At 50.5% G+C, this 26,286-nt stretch overlaps 1 protein-coding gene across 2 annotated transcripts in view; it reads left to right on the forward strand.

Moving 5' to 3' along the window:
• The window catches only part of LOC124046168 (kelch-like protein 17), a 56,467-nt gene extending 30,901 nt beyond the window's left edge, over positions 1-25,566 (forward strand). For both annotated transcript variants that reach the window (XM_046366248.1, XM_046366250.1), the window contains 8 exons: positions 21,142-21,258; positions 21,352-21,565; positions 21,922-22,066; positions 23,044-23,211; positions 23,600-23,688; positions 23,973-24,046; positions 24,391-24,572; positions 25,242-25,566. In XM_046366248.1, coding sequence (XP_046222204.1) covers positions 21,142-21,258; positions 21,352-21,565; positions 21,922-22,066; positions 23,044-23,211; positions 23,600-23,688; positions 23,973-24,046; positions 24,391-24,572; positions 25,242-25,470 — 1,218 coding nt within the window. In that variant the 3' untranslated portion in view covers positions 25,471-25,566. The remainder of the gene's footprint in view (positions 1-21,141; positions 21,259-21,351; positions 21,566-21,921; positions 22,067-23,043; positions 23,212-23,599; positions 23,689-23,972; positions 24,047-24,390; positions 24,573-25,241) is intronic.
• Positions 25,567-26,286: the final 720 nt, after the last annotated feature.

Raw genomic sequence — 26,286 nt, forward strand, 5'->3', positions numbered from 1 at the left:
GACTCTGTACTGCGCTGCTCTGTACTGCGCTGCTCTGTATTGTGCTGACTCTGTACTGTACTGGCTCTGTGCTGCTCTGTATTGTGCGGGCTCTGTATTGTGCTGGCTCTGTACTGTGCTGACTCTGTACTGTGCTGACTCTGTACTGTGCTGACTCTGTACTGTGCTGGCTCTGTACTGTGCTGCTCTGTACTGTGCTGCTCTGTACTGTGCTGACTCTGTACTGACTCTGTACTGTGCTGCTCTGTACTGTGCTGCTCTGTACTGACTCTGTACTGTGCTGCTCTGTGCTGACTCTGTACTGTGCTGACTCTGTACTGTGCTGCTCTGTACTGTGCTGACTCTGTACTGTCTGGCTCTGTACTGTCTGGCTCTGTACTGTGCTGCTCTGTACTGTCTGGCTCTGTACTGTGCTGACTCTGTACTGTGCTGACTCTGTACTGTGCTGCTCTGTACTGTGCGGCTCTGTACTGTGCTGGCTCTGTACTGTGCTGGCTCTGTACTGTGCTGGCTCTGTACTGTGCTGGCTCTGTACTGTGCTGGCTCTGTACTGTGCTGGCTCTGTACTGTGCTGGCTCTGTACTGTGCTGCCCTGTACTGTGCTGGCTCTGTACTGTGCTGGCTCTGTACTGTGCTGCTCTGTACTGTGCTGGCTCTGTCCTGTGCTGGCTCTGTACTGTGCTGGCTCTGTACTGTGCTGGCTCTGTACTGTGCTGCTCTGTACTGACTCTGTACTGTGCTGACTCTGTACTGTGCTGCTCTGTACTGACTCTGTACTGTGCTGCTCTGTACTGACTCTGTACTGTGCTGCTCTGTACTGTGCTGCTCTGTACTGACTCTGTACTGTGCTGCTCTGTACTGACTCTGTACTGTGCTGCTCTGTACTGTGCTGCTCTGTACTGTCTGGCTCTGTACTGTGCTGCTCTGTACTGTGCGGCTCTGTACTGTGCTGCTCTGTACTGTGCTGACTCTGTACTGTGCTGCTCTGTACTGTGCTGGCTCTGTACTGTGCTGCTCTGTACTGTCTGGCTCTGTACTGTGCTGCTCTGTACTGTCTGGCTCTGTACTGTGCTGCTCTGTACTGTGCTGACTCTGTACTGTACTGACTCTGTACTGTACTGACTCTGTACTGTGCTGCTCTGTACTGTACTGACTCTGTACTGTACTGACTGTATTGTGCTGACTCTGTACTGTGCTGACTCTGTACTGTGCTGCTCTGTACTGTGCTGTCTCTGTACTGTGCTGAGTCTGTACTGTTCTGCTCTGTACTGTGCTGCTCTGTACTGTTCTGACTCTGTACTGTGCTGCTCTGTACTGTGCTGACTCTGTACTGTGCTGACTCTGTACTGTGCTGACTCTGTACTGCGCGACTCTGTACTGCGCTGCTCTGTACTGCGCTGCTCTGTATTGTGCTGACTCTGTACTGTACTGGCTCTGTGCTGCTCTGTACTGTACTGACTCTGTATTGTGCTGGCTCTGTACTGTGCTGACTCTGTACTGTGCTGACTCTGTACTGTGCTGGCTCTGTACTGTGCTGCTCTGTACTGTGCTGCTCTGTACTGTGCTGACTCTGTACTGTGCTGTCTGTACTGACTCTGTACTGTACTGACTCTGTACTGTGCTGCTCTGTACTGTGCTGCTCTGTACTGACTCTGTACTGTGCTGACTCTGTACTGTGCTGCTCTGTGCTGACTCTGTACTGTGCTGACTCTGTACTGTGCTGACTCTGTACTGTGCTGACGCTGTACTGACTCTGTACTGTGCTGCTCTGTACTGTGCTGACTCTGTACTGTGCTGCTCTGTACTGACTCTGTACTGTGCTGACTCTGTATTGTCTGGCTCTGTACTGTCTGGCTCTGTACTGTGCTGCTCTGTACTGCCTGGCTCTGTACTGTGCTGCTCTGTACTGTCTGGCTCTGTACTGTGCTGACTCTGTACTGTGCTGACTCTGTACTGTGCTGCTCTGTACTGTGCTGCTCTGTACTGTCTGGCTCTGTACTGTGCTGCTCTGTACTGTGCTGGCTCTGTACTGTGCTGCCCTGTACTGTGCTGACTCTGTACTGTGCTGGCTCTGTGCTGTGCTGGCTCTGTACTGTGCTGGCTCTGTACTGTGCTGGCTCTGTACTATGCTGGCTCTGTACTGTGCTGGCTCTGTACTGTGCTGGCTCTGTACTGTGCTGGCTCTGTACTGTGCTGCTCTGTACTGTGCTGCTCTGTACTGACTCTGTACTGTCCTGCTCTGTACTGAATCTGTACTGTGCTGACTCTGTACTGTGCTGCTCTGTACTGACTCTGTACTGTGCTGCTCTGTACTGACTCTGTACTGTGCTGCTCTGTACTGTGCTGCTCTGTACTGACTCTGTACTGTCCTGCTCTGTACTGAATCTGTACTGTGCTGCTCTGTACTGTGCTGCTCTGTACTGACTCTGTACTGTCTGGCTCTGTACTGTCTGGCTCTGTACTGTGCTGCTCTGTACTGTCTGGCTCTGTACTGTGCTGACTCTGTACTGTGCTGACTCTGTACTGTGCTGGATCTGTACTGTGCTGCTCTGTACTGTCTGGCTCTGTACTGTGCTGCTCTGTACTGTCTGGCTCTGTACTGTGCTGGCTCTGTACTGTCTGGCTCTGTACTGTGCTGCTCTGTACTGTGCTGCTCTGTACTGTGCTGACTCTGTACTGTGCTGTCTGTACTGACTCTGTACTGACTCTGTACTGTGCTGCTCTGTACTGTCTGGCTCTGTACTGTGCTGGCTTTGTACTGTGCTGGCTCTGTACTGTGCTGGCTCTGTACTGTGCTGCTCTGTACTGTGCTGACTCTGTACTGTGCTGTCTGTACTGACTCTGTACTGACTCTGTACTGTGCTGCTCTGTATTGTGCTGGCTCTGTACTGTGCTGACTCTGTACTGTGCTGGCTCTGTACTGTGCTGCTCTGTACTGTGCTGCTCTGTACTGTGCTGACTCTGTACTGTGCTGTCTGTACTGACTCTGTACTGTGCTGCTCTGTACTGTGCTGCTCTGTGCTGACTCTGTACTGTGCTGACTCTGTACTGTGCTGCTCTGTGCTGACTCTGTACTGTGCTGACTCTGTACTGTGCTGACTCTGTACTGACTCTGTACTGTGCTGCTCTGTACTGTGCTGCTCTATACTGACTCTGTACTGTGCTGACTCTGTACTGTGCTGCTCTGTACTGACTCGGTACTGTGCTGCTCTGTACTGTGCTGCTCTGTACTGTGCTGCTCTGTACTGTCTGGCTCTGTACTGTGCTGCTCTGTACTGTGCTGGCTCTGTACTGTGCTGCCCTGTACTGTGCTGACTCTGTACTGTGCTGGCTCTGTGCTGTGCTGGCTCTGTACTGTGCTGGCTCTGTACTGTGCTGGCTCTGTACTATGCTGGCTCTGTACTGTGCTGGCTCTGTACTGTGCTGGCTCTGTACTGTGCTGGCTCTGTACTGTGCTGCTCTGTACTGTGCTGCTCTGTACTGAATCTGTACTGTGCTGACTCTGTACTGTGCTGCTCTGTACTGACTCTGTACTGTGCTGCTCTGTACTGACTCTGTACTGTGCTGCTCTGTACTGTGCTGCTCTGTACTGACTCTGTACTGTCCTGCTCTGTACTGAATCTGTACTGTGCTGCTCTGTACTGTGCTGCTCTGTACTGACTCTGTACTGTCTGGCTCTGTACTGTCTGGCTCTGTACTGTGCTGCTCTGTACTGTCTGGCTCTGTACTGTGCTGACTCTGTACTGTGCTGACTCTGTACTGTGCTGGATCTGTACTGTGCTGCTCTGTACTGTCTGGCTCTGTACTGTGCTGCTCTGTACTGTCTGGCTCTGTACTGTGCTGCTCTGTACTGTCTGGCTCTGTACTGTGCTGCTCTGTACTGTGCTGCTCTGTACTGTGCTGACTCTGTACTGTGCTGTCTGTACTGACTCTGTACTGACTCTGTACTGTGCTGCTCTGTACTGTCTGGCTCTGTACTGTGCTGACTCTGTACTGTGCTGGCTCTGTACTGTGCTGCTCTGTACTGTGCTGACTCTGTACTGTGCTGTCTGTACTGACTCTGTACTGACTCTGTACTGTGCTGCTCTGTATTGTGCTGGCTCTGTACTGTGCTGACTCTGTACTGTGCTGGCTCTGTACTGTGCTGCTCTGTACTGTGCTGCTCTGTACTGTGCTGACTCTGTACTGTGCTGTCTGTACTGACTCTGTACTGTGCTGCTCTGTACTGTGCTGCTCTGTGCTGACTCTGTACTGTGCTGACTCTGTACTGTGCTGCTCTGTGCTGACTCTGTACTGTGCTGACTCTGTACTGTGCTGACTCTGTACTGACTCTGTACTGTGCTGCTCTGTACTGTGCTGCTCTATACTGACTCTGTACTGTGCTGACTCTGTACTGTGCTGCTCTGTACTGACTCTGTACTGTGCTGCTCTGTACTGTGCTGACTCTGTATTGTTTGGCTCTGTACTGTCTGGCTCTGTACTGTGCTGCTCTGTACTGTCTGGCTCTGTACTGTGCTGCTCTGTACTGTCTGGCTCTGTACTGTGCTGACTCTGTACTGTGCTGGCTCTGTACTGTGCTGCTCTGTACTGTCTGGCTCTGTACTGTGCTGCTCTGTACTGTGCTGCTCTGTACTGTGCTGACTCTGTACTGTGCTGACTCTGTACTGTGCTGGCTCTGTACTGTGCTGGCTCTGTACTGTGCTGGCTCTGTACTGTGCTGACTCTGTCCTGTGCTGGCTCTGTACTGTGCTGGCTCTGTACTGTGCTGGCTCTGTACTGTGCTGGCTCTGTACTGTGCTGCTCTGTACTGTGCTGACTCTGTCCTGTGCTGGCTCTGTACTGTGCTGGCTCTGTACTGTGCTGGCTCTGTACTGTGCTGGCTTTGTACTGTGCTGGCTCTGTACTGTGCTGGCTCTGTACTGTGCTGCTCTGTACTGACTCTGTACTGTGCTGACTCTGTACTGTGCTGCTCTGTACTGACTCTGTACTGTGCTGACTCTGTACTGTGCTGACTCTGTACTGACTCTGTACTGTGCTGCTCTGTACTGTGCTGCTCTATACTGACTATGTACTGACTCTGTACTGTGCTGCTCTGTATTGTGCTGGCTCTGTACTGTGCTGACTCTGTACTGTGCTGGCTCTGTACTGTGCTGCTCTGTACTGTGCTGACTCTGTACTGTGCTGTCTGTACTGACTCTGTACTGACTCTGTACTGTGCTGCTCTGTACTGACTCTGTACTGTGCTGACTCTGTACTGTGCTGCTCTGTGCTGACTCTGTACTGTGCTGACTCTGTACTGTGCTGACTCTGTACTGTGCTGACTCTGTACTGTGCTGCTCTGTACTGTGCTGCTCTATACTGACTCTGTACTGTGCTGACTCTGTACTGTGCTGCTCTGTACTGACTCTGTACTGTGCTGCTCTGTACTGTGCTGACTCTGTATTGTCTGGCTCTGTACTGTCTGGCTCTGTACTGTGCTGCTCTGTACTGTCTGGCTCTGTACTGTGCTGCTCTGTACTGTCTGGCTCTGTACTGTCTGGCTCTGTACTGTGCTGCTCTGTACTGTGCTGCTCTGTACTGTGCTGGCTCTGTACTGTACTTACTGTACTGACTCTGTACTGTACTGACTCTGTACTGTGCTGCTCTGTACTGTGCTGGCTCTGTACTGTGCTGACTCTGTACTGTGCTGCTCTGTACTGGCTCTGTACTGTGCTGCTCTGTACTGGCTCTGTACTGTACTGACTCTGTACTGTGCTGCACTGTACTGGCTCTGTACTGTACTGGCTCTGTACTGTGCTGCTCTGTACTGTACTGACTCTGTACTGTGCTGGCTCTGTACTGTACTGACTGTACTGTGCTGCTCTGTACTGTACTGACTCTGTACTGTGCTGCTCTGTGCTGTACTGACTCTGTACTGTGATGCACTGTACTGTGCTGCACTGTACTGTGCTGCTCTGTACTGTACTGGCTCTGTACTGTGCGGCTCTGTACTGTTCTGACTCTGTACTGTGCTGCTCTGTACTGTGCTGACTCTGTACTGTGCTGACTCTGTACTGCGCTGCTCTGTACTGCGCTGCTCTGTATTGTGCTGACTCTGTACTGTACTGGCTCTGTGCTGCTCTGTATTGTGCTGGCTCTGTATTGTGCTGGCTCTGTACTGTGCTGACTCTGTACTGTGCTGACTCTGTACTGTGCTGGCTCTATACTGTGCTGCTCTGTACTGTGCTGCTCTGTACTGTGCTGCTCTGTACTGTGCTGACTCTGTACTGACTCTGTACTGTGCTGCTCTGTACTGTGCTGCTCTGTACTGACTCTGTACTGTGCTGCTCTGTGCTGACTCTGTACTGTGCTGCTCTGTACTGTGCTGACTCTGTACTGTCTGGCTCTGTACTGTCTGGCTCTGTACTGTGCTGCTCTGTACTGTCTGGCTCTGTACTGTGCTGACTCTGTACTGTGCTGACTCTGTACTGTGCTGCTCTGTACTGTGCTGACTCTGTACTGTGCTGCTCTGTACTGTGCGGCTCTGTACTGTGCTGGCTCTGTACTGTGCTGGCTCTGTACTGTGCTGGCTCTGTACTGTGCTGGCTCTGTACTGTGCTGGCTCTGTACTGTGCTGGCTCTGTACTGTGCTGCCCTGTACTGTGCTGGCTCTGTACTGTGCTGGCTCTGTACTGTGCTGGCTCTGTACTGTGCTGGCTCTGTACTGTGCTGGCTCTGTACTGTGCTGCTCTGTACTGTGCTGACTCTGTCCTGTGCTGACTCTGTCCTGTGCTGGCTCTGTACTGTGCTGGCTCTGTACTGTGCTGGCTCTGTACTGTGCTGGCTCTGTACTGTGCTGCTCTGTACTGACTCTGTACTGTGCTGACTCTGTACTGTGCTGCTCTGTACTGACTCTGTACTGTGCTGACTCTGTACTGTGCTGACTCTGTACTGACTCTGTACTGTGCTGCTCTGTACTGTGCTGCTCTATACTGACTATGTACTGACTCTGTACTGTGCTGCTCTGTATTGTGCTGGCTCTGTACTGTGCTGACTCTGTACTGTGCTGGCTCTGTACTGTGCTGCTCTGTACTGTGCTGACTCTGTACTGTGCTGTCTGTACTGACTCTGTACTGACACTGTGCTGCTCTGTACTGACTCTGTACTGTGCTGACTCTGTACTGTGCTGCTCTGTGCTGACTCTGTACTGTGCTGACTCTGTACTGTGCTGACTCTGTACTGTGCTGACTCTGTACTGTGCTGCTCTGTACTGTGCTGCTCTATACTGACTCTGTACTGTGCTGACTCTGTACTGTGCTGCTCTGTACTGACTCTGTACTGTGCTGCTCTGTACTGTGCTGACTCTGTATTGTCTGGCTCTGTACTGTCTGGCTCTGTACTGTGCTGCTCTGTACTGTCTGGCTCTGTACTGTGCTGCTCTGTACTGTCTGGCTCTGTACTGTGCTGACTCTGTACTGTGCTGGCTCTGTACTGTGCTGCTCTGTACTGTCTGGCTCTGTACTGTCTGGCTCTGTACTGTGCTGCTCTGTACTGTGCTGCTCTGTACTGTGCTGGCTCTGTACTGTACTTACTGTACTGACTCTGTACTGTACTGACTCTGTACTGTGCTGCTCTGTACTGTGCTGGCTCTGTACTGTGCTGACTCTGTACTGTGCTGCTCTGTACTGGCTCTGTACTGTACTGACTCTGTACTGTGCTGCTCTGTACTGTACTGACTCTGTACTGTGCTGCACTGTACTGGCTCTGTACTGTACTGGCTCTGTACTGTGCTGCTCTGTACTGTACTGACTCTGTACTGTGCTGGCTCTGTACTGTACTGACTGTACTGTGCTGCTCTGTGCTGTACTGACTCTGTACTGTGCTGCTCTGTGCTGTACTGACTCTGTACTGTGATGCACTGTACTGTGCTGCACTGTACTGTGCTGCTCTGTACTGTACTGGCTCTGTACTGTGCGGCTCTGTACTGTTCTGACTCTGTACTGTGCTGCTCTGTACTGTGCTGACTCTGTACTGTGCTGACTCTGTACTGCGCTGCTCTGTACTGCGCTGCTCTGTATTGTGCTGACTCTGTACTGTACTGGCTCTGTGCTGCTCTGTATTGTGCTGGCTCTGTATTGTGCTGGCTCTGTACTGTGCTGACTCTGTACTGTGCTGGCTCTGTACTGTGCTGTTCTGTACTGTGCTGCTCTGTACTGTGCTGCTCTGTACTGTGCTGACTCTGTACTGACTCTGTACTGTGCTGCTCTGTACTGTGCTGCTCTGTACTGACTCTGTACTGTGCTGCTCTGTGCTGACTCTGTACTGTGCTGACTCTGTACTGTGCTGCTCTGTACTGTGCTGACTCTGTACTGTCTGGCTCTGTACTGTCTGGCTCTGTACTGTGCTGCTCTGTACTGTCTGGCTCTGTACTGTGCTGACTCTGTACTGTGCTGACTCTGTACTGTGCTGCTCTGTACTGTGCTGACTCTGTACTGTGCGGCTCTGTACTGTGCGGCTCTGTACTGTGCTGGCTCTGTACTGTGCTGGCTCTGTACTGTGCTGGCTCTGTACTGTGCTGGCTCTGTACTGTGCTGGCTCTGTACTGTGCTGGCTCTGTACTGTGCTGGCTCTGTACTGTGCTGCCCTGTACTGTGCTGGCTCTGTACTGTGCTGCTCTGTCCTGTGCTGGCTCTGTCCTGTGCTGGCTCTGTACTGTGCTGGCTCTGTACTGTGCTGGCTCTGTACTGTGCTGCTCTGTACTGACTCTGTACTGTGCTGCTCTGTACTGACTCTGTACTGTGCTGCTCTGTACTGACTCTGTACTGTGCTGCTCTGTACTGACTCTGTACTGTGCTGCTCTGTACTGTGCTGCTCTGTACTGACTCTGTACTGTGCTGCTCTGTACTGACTCTGTACTGTGCTGGCTCTGTACTGTGCTGCTCTGTACTGACTCTGTACTGTGCTGCTCTGTACTGACTCTGTACTGTGCTGCTCTGTACTGACTCTGTACTGTGCTGCTCTGTACTGACTCTGTACTGTGCTGCTCTGTACTGTGCTGCTCTGTACTGACTCTGTACTGTGCTGCTCTTTACTGACTCTGTACTGTGCTGCTCTGTACTGTGCTGCTCTGTACTGTCTGGCTCTGTACTGTGCTGCTCTGTACTGTGCGGCTCTGTACTGTGCTGCTCTGTACTGTGCTGACTCTGTACTGTGCTGCTCTGTACTGTGCTGGCTCTGTACTGTGCTGCTCTGTACTGTCTGGCTCTGTACTGTGCTGCTCTGTACTGTACTGACTCTGTACTGTGCTGACTCTGTACTGTACTGACTCTGTACTGTGCTGCTCTGTACTGTGCTGCTCTGTACTGTACTGACTCTGTACTGTACTGACTGTATTGTGCTGACTCTGTACTGTGCTGACTCTGTACTGTGCTGCTCTGTACTGTGCTGTCTCTGTACTGTGCTGAGTCTGTACTGTGCTGCTCTGTACTGTGCTGCTCTGTACTGTGCTGCTCTGTACTGTTCTGACTCTGTACTGTGCTGCTCTGTACTGTGCTGACTCTGTACTGCGCGACTCTGTACTGCGCTGCTCTGTACTGCGCTGCTCTGTATTGTGCTGACTCTGTACTGTACTGGCTCTGTGCTGCTCTGTACTGTACTGACTCTGTATTGTGCTGGCTCTGTACTGTGCTGACTCTGTACTGTGCTGGCTCTGTACTGTGCTGCTCTGTACAGTGCTGCTCTGTACTGTGCTGACTCTGTACTGTGCTGTCTGTACTGACTCTGTACTGTACTGACTCTGTACTGTGCTGCTCTGTACTGTGCTGCTCTGTACTGACTCTGTACTGTGCTGACTCTGTACTGTGCTGCTCTGTGCTGACTCTGTACTGTGCTGACTCTGTACTGTGCTGACTCTGTACTGTGCTGACTCTGTACTGTGCTGACTCTGTACTGTGCTGACTCTGTACTGACTCTGTACTGTGCTGCTCTGTACTGTGCTGCTCTATACTGACTCTGTACTGTGCTGACTCTGTACTGTGCTGCTCTGTACTGACTCTGTACTGTGCTGACTCTGTATTGTCTGGCTCTGTACTGTCTGGCTCTGTACTGTGCTGCTCTGTACTGCCTGGCTCTGTACTGTGCTGCTCTGTACTGTCTGGCTCTGTACTGTGCTGACTCTGTACTGTGCTGACTCTGTACTGTGCTGCTCTGTACTGTGCTGCTCTGTACTGTCTGGCTCTGTACTGTGCTGCTCTGTACTGTGCTGGCTCTGTACTGTGCTGACTCTGTACTGTGCTGCCCTCTGTACTGTGCTGGCTCTGTACTGTGCTGGCTCTGTACTGTGCTGCTCTGTACTGTGCTGGCTCTGTACTGTGCTGGCTCTGTACTGTGCTGGCTCTGTACTGTGCTGCTCTGTACTGTGCTGCTCTGTACTGACTCTGTACTGTCCTGCTCTGTACTGAATCTGTACTGTGCTGACTCTGTACTGTGCTGCTCTGTACTGACTCTGTACTGTGCTGCTCTGTACTGACTCTGTACTGTGCTGCTCTGTACTGTGCTGCTCTGTACTGACTCTGTACTGTCCTGCTCTGTACTGAATCTGTACTGTGCTGCTCTGTACTGTGCTGCTCTGTACTGACTCTGTACTGTCTGGCTCTGTACTGTCTGGCTCTGTACTGTGCTGCTCTGTACTGTCTGGCTCTGTACTGTGCTGACTCTGTACTGTGCTGACTCTGTACTGTGCTGGATCTGTACTGTGCTGCTCTGTACTGTCTGGCTCTGTACTGTGCTGCTCTGTACTGTCTGGCTCTGTACTGTGCTGCTCTGTACTGTCTGGCTCTGTACTGTGCTGCTCTGTACTGTGCTGCTCTGTACTGTGCTGACTCTGTACTGTGCTGTCTGTACTGACTCTGTACTGACTCTGTACTGTGCTGCTCTGTACTGTCTGGCTCTGTACTGTGCTGACTCTGTACTGTGCTGGCTCTGTACTGTGCTGCTCTGTACTGTGCTGACTCTGTACTGTGCTGTCTGTACTGACTCTGTACTGACTCTGTACTGTGCTGCTCTGTATTGTGCTGGCTCTGTACTGTGCTGACTCTGTACTGTGCTGGCTCTCTACTGTGCTGCTCTGTACTGTGCTGTCTGTACTGACTCTGTACTGTGCTGCTCTGTACTGTGCTGCTCTGTGCTGACTCTGTACTGTGCTGACTCTGTACTGTGCTGCTCTGTGCTGACTCTGTACTGTGCTGACTCTGTACTGTGCTGACTCTGTACTGACTCTGTACTGTGCTGCTCTGTACTGTGCTGCTCTATACTGACTCTGTACTGTGCTGACTCTGTACTGTGCTGCTCTGTACTGACTCTGTACTGTGCTGCTCTGTACTGTGCTGACTCTGTATTGTCTGGCTCTGTACTGTCTGGCTCTGTACTGTGCTGCTCTGTACTGTCTGGCTCTGTACTGTGCTGCTCTGTACTGTCTGGCTCTGTACTGTGCTGACTCTGTACTGTGCTGGCTCTGTACTGTGCTGCTCTGTACTGTCTGGCTCTGTACTGTGCTGCTCTGTACTGTGCTGCTCTGTACTGTGCTGGCTCTGTACTGTGCTGGCTCTGTACTGTGCTGACTCTGTACTGTGCTGACTCTGTACTGTGCTGCCCTGTACTGTGCTGGCTCTGTACTGTGCTGGCTCTGTACTGTGCTGGCTCTGTACTGTGCTGACTCTGTCCTCTGCTGGCTCTGTACTGTGCTGGCTCTGTACTGTGCCGGCTCTGTACTGTGCTGGCTCTGTACTGTGCTGCTCTGTACTGTGCTGACTCTGTCCTGTGCTGGCTCTGTCCTGTGCTGGCTCTGTACTGTGCTGGCTCTGTACTGTGCTGGCTTTGTACTGTGCTGGCTCTGTACTGTGCTGCTCTGTACTGTTCTGACTCTGTACTGTGCTGCTCTGTACTGTGCTGACTCTGTACTGCGCGACTCTGTACTGCGCTGCTCTGTACTGCGCTGCTCTGTATTGTGCTGACTCTGTACTGTACTGGCTCTGTGCTGCTCTGTACTGTACTGACTCTGTATTGTGCTGGCTCTGTACTGTGCTGACTCTGTACTGTGCTGGCTCTGTACTGTGCTGCTCTGTACAGTGCTGCTCTGTACTGTGCTGACTCTGTACTGTGCTGTCTGTACTGACTCTGTACTGTACTGACTCTGTACTGTGCTGCTCTGTACTGTGCTGCTCTGTACTGACTCTGTACTGTGCTGACTCTGTACTGTGCTGCTCTGTGCTGACTCTGTACTGTGCTGACTCTGTGCTGACTCTGTACTGTGCTGACTCTGTACTGTGCTGACTCTGTACTGTGCTGACTCTGTACTGTGCTGACTCTGTACTGACTCTGTACTGTGCTGCTCTGTACTGTGCTGCTCTATACTGACTCTGTACTGTGCTGACTCTGTACTGTGCTGCTCTGTACTGACTCTGTACTGTGCTGACTCTGTATTGTCTGGCTCTGTACTGTCTGGCTCTGTACTGTGCTGCTCTGTACTGCCTGGCTCTGTACTGTGCTGCTCTGTACTGTCTGGCTCTGTACTGTGCTGACTCTGTACTGTGCTGACTCTGTACTGTGCTGCTCTGTACTGTGCTGCTCTGTACTGTCTGGCTCTGTACTGTGCTGCTCTGTACTGTGCTGGCTCTGTACTGTGCTGACTCTGTACTGTGCTGCCCTGTACTGTGCTGGCTCTGTACTGTGCTGGCTCTGTACTGTGCTGGCTCTGTACTGTGCTGGCTCTGTACTGTGCTGGCTCTGTACTGTGCTGGCTCTGTACTGTGCTGGCTCTGTACTGTGCTGGCTCTGTACTGTGCTGGCTCTGTACTGTGCTGCTCTGTACTGTGCTGCTCTGTACTGACTCTGTACTGTCCTGCTCTGTACTGAATCTGTACTGTGCTGACTCTGTACTGTGCTGCTCTGTACTGACTCTGTACTGTGCTGCTCTGTACTGACTCTGTACTGTGCTGCTCTGTACTGTGCTGCTCTGTACTGACTCTGTACTGTCCTGCTCTGTACTGAATCTGTACTGTGCTGCTCTGTACTGTGCTGCTCTGTACTGACTCTGTACTGTCTGGCTCTGTACTGTCTGGCTCTGTACTGTGCTGCTCTGTACTGTCTGGCTCTGTACTGTGCTGACTCTGTACTGTGCTGACTCTGTACTGTGCTGGATCTGTACTGTGCTGCTCTGTACTGTCTGGCTCTGTACTGTGCTGCTCTGTACTGTCTGGCTCTGTACTGTGCTGCTCTGTACTGTCTGGCTCTGTACTGTGCTGCTCTGTACTGTGCTGCTCTGTACTGTGCTGACTCTGTGTCCTGTGCTGTCTGTACTGACTCTGTACTGACTCTGTACTGTGCTGCTCTGTACTGTCTGGCTCTGTACTGTGCTGACTCTGTACTGTGCTGGCTCTGTACTGTGCTGCTCTGTACTGTGCTGACTCTGTACTGTGCTGTCTGTACTGACTCTGTACTGACTCTGTACTGTGCTGCTCTGTATTGTGCTGGCTCTGTACTGTGCTGACTCTGTACTGTGCTGGCTCTCTACTGTGCTGCTCTGTACTGTGCTGCTCTGTACTGTGCTGACTCTGTACTGTGCTGTCTGTACTGACTCTGTACTGTGCTGCTCTGTGCTGACTCTGTACTGTGCTGACTCTGTACTGTGCTGCTCTGTGCTGACTCTGTACTGTGCTGACTCTGTACTGTGCTGACTCTGTACTGACTCTGTACTGTGCTGCTCTGTACTGTGCTGCTCTATACTGACTCTGTACTGTGCTGACTCTGTACTGTGCTGCTCTGTACTGACTCTGTACTGTGCTGCTCTGTACTGTGCTGACTCTGTATTGTCTGGCTCTGTACTGTCTGGCTCTGTACTGTGCTGCTCTGTACTGTCTGCCTCTGTACTGTGCTGCTCTGTACTGTCTGGCTCTGTACTGTGCTGACTCTGTACTGTGCTGGCTCTGTACTGTGCTGCTCTGTACTGTCTGGCTTTGTACTGTGCTGCTCTGTACTGTGCTGCTCTGTACTGTGCTGGCTCTGTACTGTGCTGGCTCTGTACTGTGCTGACTCTGTACTGTGCTGACTCTGTACTGTGCTGCCCTGTACTGTGCTGGCTCTGTACTGTGCTGGCTCTGTACTGTGCTGGCTCTGTACTGTGCTGACTCTGTCCTGTGCTGGCTCTGTACTGTGCTGGCTCTGTACTGTGCTGGCTCTGTACTGTGCTGGCTCTGTACTGTGCTGCTCTGTACTGTGCTGACTCTGTCCTGTGCTGGCTCTGTACTGTGCTGGCTCTGTACTGTGCTGGCTCTGTACTGTGCTGGCTTTGTACTGTGCTGGCTCTGTACTGTGCTGGCTCTGTACTGTGCTGCTCTGTACTGACTCTGTACTGTGCTGACTCTGTACTGTGCTGCTCTGTACTGACTCTGTACTGTGCTGACTCTGTACTGTGCTGACTCTGTACTGACTCTGTACTGTGCTGCTCTGTACTGTGCTGCTCTATACTGACTATGTACTGACTCTGTACTGTGCTGCTCTGTATTGTGCTGGCTCTGTACTGTGCTGACTCTGTACTGTGCTGGCTCTGTACTGTGCTGCTCTGTACTGTGCTGACTCTGTACTGTGCTGTCTGTACTGACTCTGTACTGACTCTGTACTGTGCTGCTCTGTACTGACTCTGTACTGTGCTGCTCTGTGCTGACTCTGTACTGTGCTGACTCTGTACTGTGCTGACTCTGTACTGTGCTGACTCTGTACTGTGCTGCTCTGTACTGTGCTGCTCTATACTGACTCTGTACTGTGCTGACTCTGTACTGTGCTGCTCTGTACTGACTCTGTACTGTGCTGCTCTGTACTGTGCTGACTCTGTATTGTCTGGCTCTGTACTGTCTGGCTCTGTACTGTGCTGCTCTGTACTGTCTGGCTCTGTACTGTGCTGACTCTGTACTGTGCTGCTCTGTACTGTCTGGCTCTGTACTGTCTGGCTCTGTACTGTGCTGCTCTGTACTGTGCTGCTCTGTACTGTGCTGGCTCTGTACTGTGCTGGCTCTGTACTGTGCTGACTCTGTACTGTGCTGCCCTGTACTGTGCTGGCTCTGTACTGTGCTGGCTCTGTACTGTGCTGCTCTGTACTGTGCTGGCTCTGTCCTGTGCTGGCTCTGTACTGTGCTGGCTCTGTACTGTGCTGGCTCTGTACTGTGCTGGCTCTGTACTGTGCTGGCTCTGTACTGTGCTGCTCTGTACTGTGCTGCTCTGTACTGTGCTGCTCTGTACTGACTCTGTACTGTGCTGACTCTGTACTGACTCTGTACTGTGCTGCTCTGTACTGACTCTGTACTGTGCTGCTCTGTACTGACTGTGTACTGTGCTGCTCTGTACTGACTCTGTACTGTGCTGCTCTGTACTGTGCTGCTCTGTACTGTCTGGCTCTGTACTGTGCTGCTCTGTACTGTCTGGCTCTGTACTGTGCTGCTCTGTACTGTCTTGCTCTGTACTGTGCTGACTCTGTAGTGTGCTGACTCTGTACTGTGCTGACTCTGTACTGTGCTGCTCTGTACTGTCTGGCTCTGTACTGTGCTGACTCTGTACTGTGCTGACTCTGTACTGTGCTGACTCTGTACTGTGCTGACTCTGTACTGTGCTGCTCTGTACTGTGCTGGCTCTGTGCTGTATGGCTCTCTAGTTGTGGATTAGCTAATGCTGTTCGTCTGAAGCTGCTGCTATTCTATTGATCTCAGCAGCAGCTGGCAACTCCAGCCCTGCCCTGCCTGACTAGGAGCTGTGCCACCCTCTCTGCAGTGCGCACACACACACACACATCACCCTAAAAGAGGCACACACACACACCCACGCACTACATAGTCACGCTGTAATATCAGGACACGCCCTTACCCATTTAGCTTCAGTTAAAAGGGTACACACAGCATATGTGAATTTAAAAAAACATTGTTTCACCTTTATTTAACCAGGTAGGCTAGTTGAGAACAAGTTCTCATTTACAACTGCGACCTGGTCAAGATAAAGCAAAGCAGTGCAACACAAACAACATCACAGAGTTACACATGGAATAAACAAACGGTTAATAATACAGTAGAAAAAGTCAATATACAGTGAGTGCATATGAGCTAAGATAAGGGAGGTAAGGCAATAAATAGACTGTGGTGGCGAAGTAATTACAATATAGCAATTAAACACTGGAATGGTACATGTGCAGAAGATGAATGTGCAAAGGAGCAAGATAAATAAATAAATACAGTATGGGGATGAGGTAGTTGGATGGGCTGTTTACAGATGGGCTATGTACAGGTCCAGTGATCTGTGAGCTGCTCTGACAGCTGGTGCTTAAATCTAGTGAGGGAGATATGTGTCTCCAGCTTCAGTGATCTTTGCAGTTCGTTCCAGTCATTGGAAGCAGAGAACTGGAAGGAAAGGCAGCCAAAGTAGGAATTGGCTTTGGGAGTGACCAGTGAGATATACCTGCTGGAGCGCGTGCTACGGGTGGGTGCTGCTATGGTGACCAGTGAGCTGAGATAAGGCGGGGCTTTACCTAGCAAAGACTTGTAGATGACCTGGAGCCAGTGGGTTTGGCGATGAGTATGACGCGAGGGCCAGCCAACGAGAGCGTACAGGTCGCAGTGGAAGGTAGAATATGGGGCTTTGGTGACAAAACAGATGGCACTGTGATAAACATCCAATTTGTTGAGTAGAGTGTTGGAGGCTATTTTGTAAATGACATTGCCGAAGTTGGTAGGATCGGTAGGATGGTCAGTTTTACGAGGGTATGTTTGGCAGCATGAGTGAAGGATGATTTGTTGCGAAATAGGAAGCCGATTCTAGATTTAAATTTGGATTGGAGACGCTTAATATGAGTCTGGAAGGAGAGTTTACGGTCTAGTCTGACACCAAGGTATTAGAACCGTCCAGAGTAGTGATGCTAGTCAGGCGGGCAGCAATCGGTTGAAGAGCATGTATTTAGTTTTACATGCATTTAAGAGCAGTTTAAGGCCACAGAAGGAGTGTTGTATGGTATTGAAGCTCGTCTGGAGGTTAGTTTACACAGTGTCCAAGGAAGGGCCAGAAGTATACAGAATGGTGTCGTCTGCGTCGAGGTGGATCAGAGAATCACCAGCAGCAAGAGCAACATCATTGATGTATACAGAGAAGACATTCGGCCCAAGAATTGAACTCTGTGGCACCCCCATAGAGGCTGCCAGAGGTCCGGACAACAGGCCCTCCGAATTGACACACTGAACTCTATCAGATAAGTAGTTGGTGAACCAGGCACGCAGTCATTTGAGAAACCAAGGCTGTTGAGTCTGCCGATAAGAATGTGGTGATTGACAGAGTCAAAAGCCTTGGCCTGGTCGATGAATACGGCTGCACAGTATTGTCTCTTATCGATGGCGGTTATGATATCTTTTAGGACCTTGAGCGTGGCTGAGGTGCACCCATGACCAGCTCTGAAACCAGATTGCATAGCGGAGAAGGTACGGTGGGATTCGAAATGGTCGGTGATCTGTTTGTTAACTTGGCTTTTGAAGACATTAGAAAGGCAGAGTAGGATAGATATAGGTCTGTAGCAGTTTGGGTCTAGAGTGTCTCCCCCTTTGAAGAGGGGGATGACCTCGGCTGCTTTCCAATCTTTGGGAATCTCAGTCGATACGAAAGAGTTTGAACACGCTAGTATTAGGGGTTGCAACAATTTCGGTACATCATTTTAGAAAGAGGTTCCAGATTGTCTAGCCCGGCTGATTTGTAAGGGTCCAAATTTTGCAGCTCTTTCAGAACATCAGCTATCTGGATTTGGGTGAAGGAGAAATGGGGCACGCTTGGGCTAGTTGCTGTGGGGGGTGCAGGGCAGTTGACCGGGGTAGGGGTAGCCAGGTGGAAAGCATGGCCAGCCAATAAAAAATGCTTATTAAAATTCTCAGTTATAGTGAATTTATTGGTGGTGACAGTGTTTCCTAACCTCAGTGCAGTGGGAAGCTGGGAGGAGGTGCTTTTATTCTCCATGGATTTTACAGTGGCCCAGAACCTTTTTGAGTTTGTGCTACAGGATGCAAATGTCTGCTTAAAAAAAGCTAGCCTTAGCTTTCCTAACTGCCTGTGTATATTGGTTCCTGACTTCCCTGAAAAGTTGCATATCACAGGGGCTATTCGATGCTAATGCAGAACGCCACATGAGGTTTTTGTGCTGATCAAGGGCAGTCAGGTCTGGAGAGAACCAAGGGCTATATCTGTTCCTGATTTTAATTGTGGGGTGGGGCATGCTTATTTAGGATGGTGAGGAAAGCACTTTTGAAGAATAACCAGGCATCCTCTACTGACGGGATGAGGTCAATATCCTTCCAGGATACCCGGGCCAGGTCGATTAGAAAGGCCTGCTTACTGAAGTGTTTTTAGGGAGCATTTGACAGTGATGAGGTGTGGTCGTTTGACCGCAGACCCATTACGGATGCAGGCAATGAAGCAGTGATCGCTGAGATCTTGGTTGAAAACAGCAGAGGTGTATTTGGAGGGCAAATTGGTTAGGATAATATCTATGAGGGTGCCCGTGTTTACAGCTTTAGGGTTGTACCTGGTAGGTTCATTGATAATTTGTGTGAGATTGAGGGCATCAAGCTTAGATTGTAGGACGGCCGGGGTGTTAAGCATGTCCCCGTTTAGGTCACCTAGCAGCACGAGCTCTGAAGAAAGATGGGGGGCAATCAATTCAAATATTGTGTCCAGAGCACAGCTGGGGGCAGAGGTTAGTCTATAGCAAGCGATAACAATGTGAAAGGTGGATTTTTAAAAGTAGAAGCTCAAATAGTTTGTGTACAGACCTGGATAGTAAGACAGAACTCTGCAGGCTATCGCTGCAGTAGATTGCAACATCGCCCCCTTTGGCAGTTCTATATTGTTGGAAAATGTTATAGTTAGGGATAGAACTGTCAGGGTTTTTGGTGGTCTTCCTAAGCCAGGATTCAGACACGGCTAGGACATCCGGGTTAGCAGAGTGTGCTAAAGCAGTGAATAAAACAAACTTAGGGAGGATGCTTCTAATGTTAACATGCATGAAACCAAGGCTTTTACGGTTACAGAAGTCAACAAATGAGAGCACCTGGGGAATAGGAGTGGAGCTAGGCACTGCAGGGCCTGGATTAACCTCTACATCACCAGAGGAACGGAGGAGGAGTAGGATTAGGGTACGGCTAAAGGCTATAAGAACAGGTCGTCTAGTACGTCCGAAACAGAGTGTAAAAGTAGCAGGTTTCTGGGCGCGATAGAATAGATTCATGGCGTAATGTACAGACAAAGTTATGGTTGGATACAGTGGAGGTAGGCCTAGGCATTGAGTGATGATGAGAGAGATATTGTCTCTAGAAACATCATTTAAACAAGGTGATGGCATCGCATGTGTGGGAGGTGGAACGTAAGGATTAGCTAAGGCATGTTGAGCAAGGCTAGAGGCTCTACGGTGAAATAAGCCAATAAACACGAACCAGAACAGCAATGGACAAGGCATATTGACATTAAGCAGAGGCGTGCTTAGTCGAGTGATCATAAGGGTCCAGTGGCTGGTTGGAGTCACGGCGATTCAGACAGCTAGCGGGCCGGGGATAGCAAGCATACACAATGTCTTTGTGGTGCTAATGGAAATACGATTCTAAACCATTTTCTTCATGAAAATTGATTCCACACATTTACCTCGGCTCATTGTTTAATTTTTTCAGTAAAGGACAGTAAAGGACATTTCAGTAAAGCTGACCTTTTCAAGATGTTCCAAAATTAACATTCATTCCAGATAAATAGGAATTAATTTGTGTTATAATTTCTTGTTGTGACAACTTTTGTGACTCATCCCACATGGGATGAAGCTCTTTGTGGGGGACTAGCTTCTTTCATTGATGTAAGAGAATCGCTAGCAAATGTCAAGAGGTGTAGAGACTGCTGTGTTTGTAACTCTTGAGTAAAATGATACGCTCTCTTGCCCTCTTTTTTCTCTACTTCTCTCTATGCCTACCCGATCTCTCTCTCCCCCACACCCCATCTCTCTCCTCCTCTCTCTCCCCCACACCCCATCTCTCTCCTCCTCTCTCCCCCACACCCCTTCTCTCTATGCCTACCCGCTCTCTCTCTCCCCCACACCCCATCTCTCTCCTCCTCTCTCCCCCCACACCCCTTCTCTCTATGCCTACCCGCTCTCTCTCCCCCCACACCCCATCTCTCTCCTCCTCTCTCCCCCACACCCCATCTCTCTCCTCCTCTCTCTCCCCCACACCCCTTCTCTCTATGCCTACCCGCTCTCTCTCTCCCCCACACCCCATCTCTCTCCTCCTCTCTCTCCCCACACCCCTTCTCTCTATGCCTACCCGCTCTCTCTCTCCCCCACACCCCTTCTCTCTATGCCTACCCGCTCTCTCTCTCCCCCACACCCAATCTCTCTACTCCTCCTCTCTCTCCCCACACCCCTTCTCTCTATGCCTACCCGCTCTCTCTCCCCCCACACCCCATCTCTCTCCTCCTCTCTCCCCCACACCCCATCTCTCTCCTCCTCTCCCCCACACCCCATCTCTCTCCTCCTCTCTCTCCCCCACACCCCTTCTCTCTATGCCTACCCGCTCTCTCTCTCCCCCCACACCCAATCTCTCTCCTCCTCCTCTCTCTCCCCACACCCCTTCTCTCTATGCCTACCCGCTCTCTCTCTCCCCCACACCCCATCTCTCTCCCTCCTCTCTCCCCCACACCCCATCTCTCTCCTCCTCTCTCTCCCCCCACACCCTTCTCTCTATGCCTACCCGCTCTCTCTCTCCCCACACCCAATCTCTCTCCTCCTCTCTCCCCCACACCCCATCTCTCTCCTCCTCTCTCTCCCCCCACCCCTTCTCTCTATGCCTACCCGCTCTCTCTCTACCCCACACCCAATCTCTCTCCTCCTCCTCTCTCTCCCCCACACCCCTTCTCTCTATGCCTACCCGCTCTCTCTCTCCCCCACACCCCATCTCTCTCCTCCTCTCTCCCCACACCCCTTCTCTCTATGCCTACCCGCTCTCTCTCTCCCCCACACCCCATCTCTCTCCTACTCCTCTCTCTCCCCCACACCCCATCTCTCTCCTCCTCCTCTCTCTCCCCCTTCCTTCTCTCACTCCTCTCTGTGTGAAGGTATTGGACCTGATCTCCAGTGACAACCTGAACGTGCCGTCGGAAGAGGAGGTATACCGGGCCGTGCTGAGCTGGGTCAAACACGACGTTGACGGGCGCAGGCAGCACGTTCCCTGGGTAAGATCAAATATGCACCTGTGCAGCATGACACTTACAATGTCAGGATTGTGGGTTTCATTCCCGCCGCCCACCTCCCATTCCCCTCTCTAGCTGATGAAGTGTGTACGCCTGCCCCTACTGCGGAGGGATTTCCTCATGAGCAACGTGGACACGGAGCAGTTGGTGCGTCACCACTCGGAGTGCAAGGACCTGCTCATCGAAGCCCTCAAGTACCACCTGATGCCCGAGCAGAGAGGCGTGCTGAGCAACAGCCGCACCCGGCCTCGTCGCTGCGAGGGCGCCAGCCCCGTGCTCTTCGCCGTTGGTCAGTGTGCCCCAGACATTACCCACCAGGGTACATACACACACACGCGCGTACCCATACTTTATGAAGTACTTTCTACCTATAGAGTTCCATTGTTTAAACAGGGATCCTGAATTTGGCCCTTGGTGAAAAGGCTAACCGGTTCACAGATACTGGGTAACATTCAAAACACATAACATTTTAAATAGATGTGATTTGGCAATTATCCAAAATGAGTTTGGAATATTACGGTTCGCGACTACCATCTATAGAATATTTGTTCGTATTTTAACTGAAATGGGACCATCCTCAGCACTGTTGTGCATGTTGTTAGCCATGATGATTATGTGGTTGTTGTCTGTGTGTGTTGTGCCCAGGTGGGGGCAGTCTGTTTGCCATCCACGGCGACTGCGAGGCCTACGACACGCGGACCGACCGCTGGCACATGGTGGCCTCTATGTCCACCCGGCGGGCACGGGTGGGCGTGGCGGCCATAGGAAACAAGCTGTACGCAGTGGGAGGGTAAGGGATGAACTCATCTGACCAACCTTTGACCCCTAGATAGGATGAGGATAGATCTGGATGTGGGTAATAAGTCTTAACCAATGTTGTGCTTAGCTATCTGAAATAGGACTGTTATGGTATGCTAGTGGTAGTTTTGCTAGCTAGCTAGCTAGCTAGCTAGCTAGCTAGCTCGGTTAGGTTAATATGAATGTCTTAAACGTGAGAAGAGGATTAGGGGAGATAACTTGTTGTAATCTTATTTAACCGAACACATTGAATTATATTATTTTGTATGATAAGATACATATGTTGTAATCTTATTTAACCGAACACATTGAATGATATTATTTTGTATGATAAGATAAACAGTTGAATGTGGCAGCAGGACTAACATGAGCGTTGCCCTTAAAGTGTAATTATTCAAATTGTGACTTTCAATGCCAAAGCACGTCCCCTCTATCCGGGAGAGGGAAACAAAACGAATACCCTTTGCTTTTGTACATCAAGTGAAAGGTAGAACAAAGTAGTATCCAGACTACTATCACTGTCTGGAATGTCAGTCTCATCCAGGTGCCCCTGATGGAAATAAGCCACATGACAAATAAATAAACAGATGATGCCTTATTTAAAATCCATTATTAAAATCCATATTATATTTTTTTTAAACTGTTAACAAAATACAGTTGTGAAGAATTGCTTAATGAGATTTAAAGAACGAAACCTGAAGAGGTACCAGACACCACTAGTGTCAGAGCCCATCCTCCTATGGTTGGCCAAGGATATGTCCAAAATGGCACCCTATTCCCAATATAGTGCACTGTTTTTGACCTGAAACTTATGGGGAAAAGGGAGCCATCTGGTAAAAAATAGTGCACTATATAGGGAATAGGGTACAATTTGGGAGTCATCCTAGACCAACCATAGGAGGATGGGCTCTGCCACCAGTGTCTGGTACACAACCCTTAAGCCCACTCACTGGCCTCTCTCTCGCTCAGGTATGACGGTACCTCCGATCTAGCGACTGTGGAGTCCTACGACCCGGTCAACAACTCCTGGCAACCCGAGGTTTCCATGGGGACGCGACGGAGCTGTCTGGGTGTGGCGGTGTTGCACGGCCTCCTGTACTCGGCCGGCGGTTACGACGGAGCTTCCTGCCTCAACAGGTCCACTTCTGTCGCTGCTCACTAGGCCTGTAGCGGTTAGTGCTGCTGACCCCTGGGAACACATATGCCAGGGTCGGGATTGGGTTCAAATCTAGCCCCGTGCCTCTTGACTTAGTACAGTAGATAGAAGAAGTTCCATCTACCCACTCTGAGGACTTGGACTCCTCCATAATAACTTCGGGACACCGTCATAAATGTTACAACGTTAACATGTGTAGCTCCATAAACTGTTACAAATAGCTCACTGTCTACAGGGAGACTTCCTTGAATGCCAGTGAATAAATCCGCCACTGGTTGTCTCAACAGATTTTCACTCACATATACAAATACTGAGCTGATTGTTGTGCTCCATCCATGCATGTAATGAGTGTCCCCTCCACCCCAACAGTGCAGAGCGGTACGACCCTCTGACCAGCACCTGGACCTCCATCGCTGCCATGAGCACCCGAAGGAGATATGTCCGTGTGGCCACTCTGGGTGAGCATGTGATGTTCACCTTGGTGTGATAATGTCATCTATTGAGCACGGATATAATGTAGGCTAGAGTGATCTTCCTACTGGGTTCCTGGTTATTATGGGCCTCATCAAACATTTGCGAGCTTTAATCTGGCATTTGGAGCTTGTCATCACGTGACTCTCTGTCTCTTTTTATCATTTTTCTTCTGTTCTCTCTCCACCATCTCTCTCTCTCGCTTTTCTCTCTCCCTCTCTCTGTCACTCTGCCATCTCTCTCACTCGTTCTCTCTACTCTCTCGCTCTAGATGGTAGTCTGTATGCAGTAGGAGGGTATGACAGTTCCTCACACCTAGCTACAGTGGAGAAATATGAACCACAGGTAAAAAAATAAAAACCGAAACAAACAATGAGATCTCTATCAATATGAACATGTTTCCTGGACCCAGATTAAGCCTATAGAAGAATCTCAACTGAGCATGATTCTCAGTAGCCTGGTAGAACCAACTTGATCGCTGTGTTCACCATCCTATTAAATACAATGGGTAACGTAGCGATTAGGCTGGTCCCACCAGGCTATATTTTCAGTCCGTTAATATGCTTAATCTGGTTAAAACCGGCCCATAAAGCTGAACTTCTGCCCAGATCAAAAAGTAGAACCAACACTAATGAGTCCCTCAACTGACCATGTGACTCCTAACAACCCTCTATGATTGGTCGGAACAGAGCAACGCGTGGACGGCCATCGCCAACATGCTGAGCCGACGCAGCAGTGCTGGGGTGGCTGTGCTGGAGGGCATGCTCTACGTAGCCGGGGGAAATGACGGCACCAGCTGCCTGAACTCAGTGGAGCGGTTCAACCCCAAGACCAATGCCTGGGAGGGCGTGGCGCCCATGAACATCCGCAGGTGGGCACCGCCAGCCACGTCACAATCGCTACCAACCACCTGTGGCTATACCTTCATTACCAGTGCATATATAGAGCCTTCTCTCGCTCCTCATATAGGTGCCTTTATATGTACATGAAGGCTGCGAATGCATTTAGAATGTATCCCACACAAGTGCCTTTAAGGTGTTATGATGTACACAATACTTGATGCCATTCTGTTATACAAGAGTATTTGAAAGTAGTCTCAGAGTGATGAGGTGTTCATTACAGCCGTTACTCACCTAATGATTAGGGTTTCTGAACCCTGCACATGCAGTGGGCCTTAGAGACCAGGATTGGGAGATTTAAATTGGAGTCAAACATACACGCACACACACACACGAACATGAAGACAATCACACACACAAGATCACACACACACATACACACACACAGGGAAATAGACGGAGTCAACAGGAAATGAATTGACCAGGGAAACCTGATGACAATGGATGCTCCAGTCCATAAATAAACCATTGTTGTAATCAGCAGTGTGGCTCATATTCATCTAAAAACAGGCCCCATCTAGTCACAGCAAGGTCGTATTCACTACAACCAAACGGAAGCAAACAGGCTGAAACGGGGAGGGACCTACCTGAATTTGACCTGCCTTACTGAGTCTGCATGTTATGCTGCACCCCTTTCCCAGAAGTACCCATGACCTTGTGGCCATGGACGGCTGGCTGTACGCAGTGGGCGGCAACGACGGCAGCTCCAGCCTCAACTCCATTGAGAAGTACAACCCGCGCAGCAACAAGTGGGTGGCGGCCTCCTGCATGTTCACGCGACGCAGCAGCGTGGGCGTGGCCGTCCTGGAGCTGCTCAACTTCCCGCCGCCCTCGTCGCCCACGCTCTCCGTGTCCTCCACCAGCCTTTGACACGGGGCTAGGTTCCGGCTGACCTCAGCCCCCGCCTCGGTCACCGCCGCCCCCCGCACAGCCAGGCCCAAGCAAGAGACTTAACTGCTCTGTGTGAAGGGGGGGGGGGGGGGGGGGGTGGGGAGGGAATGGAGGGGGTGCAGTTAAACAGAGAAGAGGTGATGAGGTTGGAAGAGCGAAGGATGGGGAGAGAGAGAGAAACACAGAGGTTGCTGGTGGATCTTTTGCGGTCTCGTTTCCTGAGGTCTCGCTGTATTACCGTAAAGATACCAGCTCCTAGTCTCTTGAAGAACACGGTAGAGTTTTCCTTGGATAAAGATAAAAACAAACTAAAAAACATCCTCCCTTTATCCCTCTTTCCCTTTGCAATCCAATGCTTGAAACACAGTCTCTGAAGACAGTCACTTTGTGTATCATGTGTACTGTAAATGTCACCATTTTTGCAATAATATATATATGGATATTGAAATGATTTTAACTAAGGAATGTAGCTATAGACTGGTTCTGCCATGCATGCTTATCGTGTCCTGGCCGGCAGGAATAAAAATGTATAGTGCTGCTGAATGTGTCACACTAGGTGGCAGTAACGGCCAATGTTGTTTACCGTCCAACCCCACAGACGCACGTGGGGAGGAGGGTGAAGTTACCCCTAGACGCTGATCTTGGATCAGTTTAGCATTTTCCCCACAAATGGTTACGGTTAGGATTGGGGAAGGGGAAGCTGATCCTAGATCTGTACCTAGGGGAAACGTCACACTGAAAAATAGATCTATTTGATACTAGATCTGCCATTACTCGAAACTGTAGATTTGTTTA

This window comes from Oncorhynchus gorbuscha, linkage group LG10 (assembly GCF_021184085.1).
Source record: "Oncorhynchus gorbuscha isolate QuinsamMale2020 ecotype Even-year linkage group LG10, OgorEven_v1.0, whole genome shotgun sequence".
In the NCBI taxonomy this organism is placed as follows: Eukaryota; Metazoa; Chordata; class Actinopteri; order Salmoniformes; family Salmonidae; genus Oncorhynchus; species Oncorhynchus gorbuscha.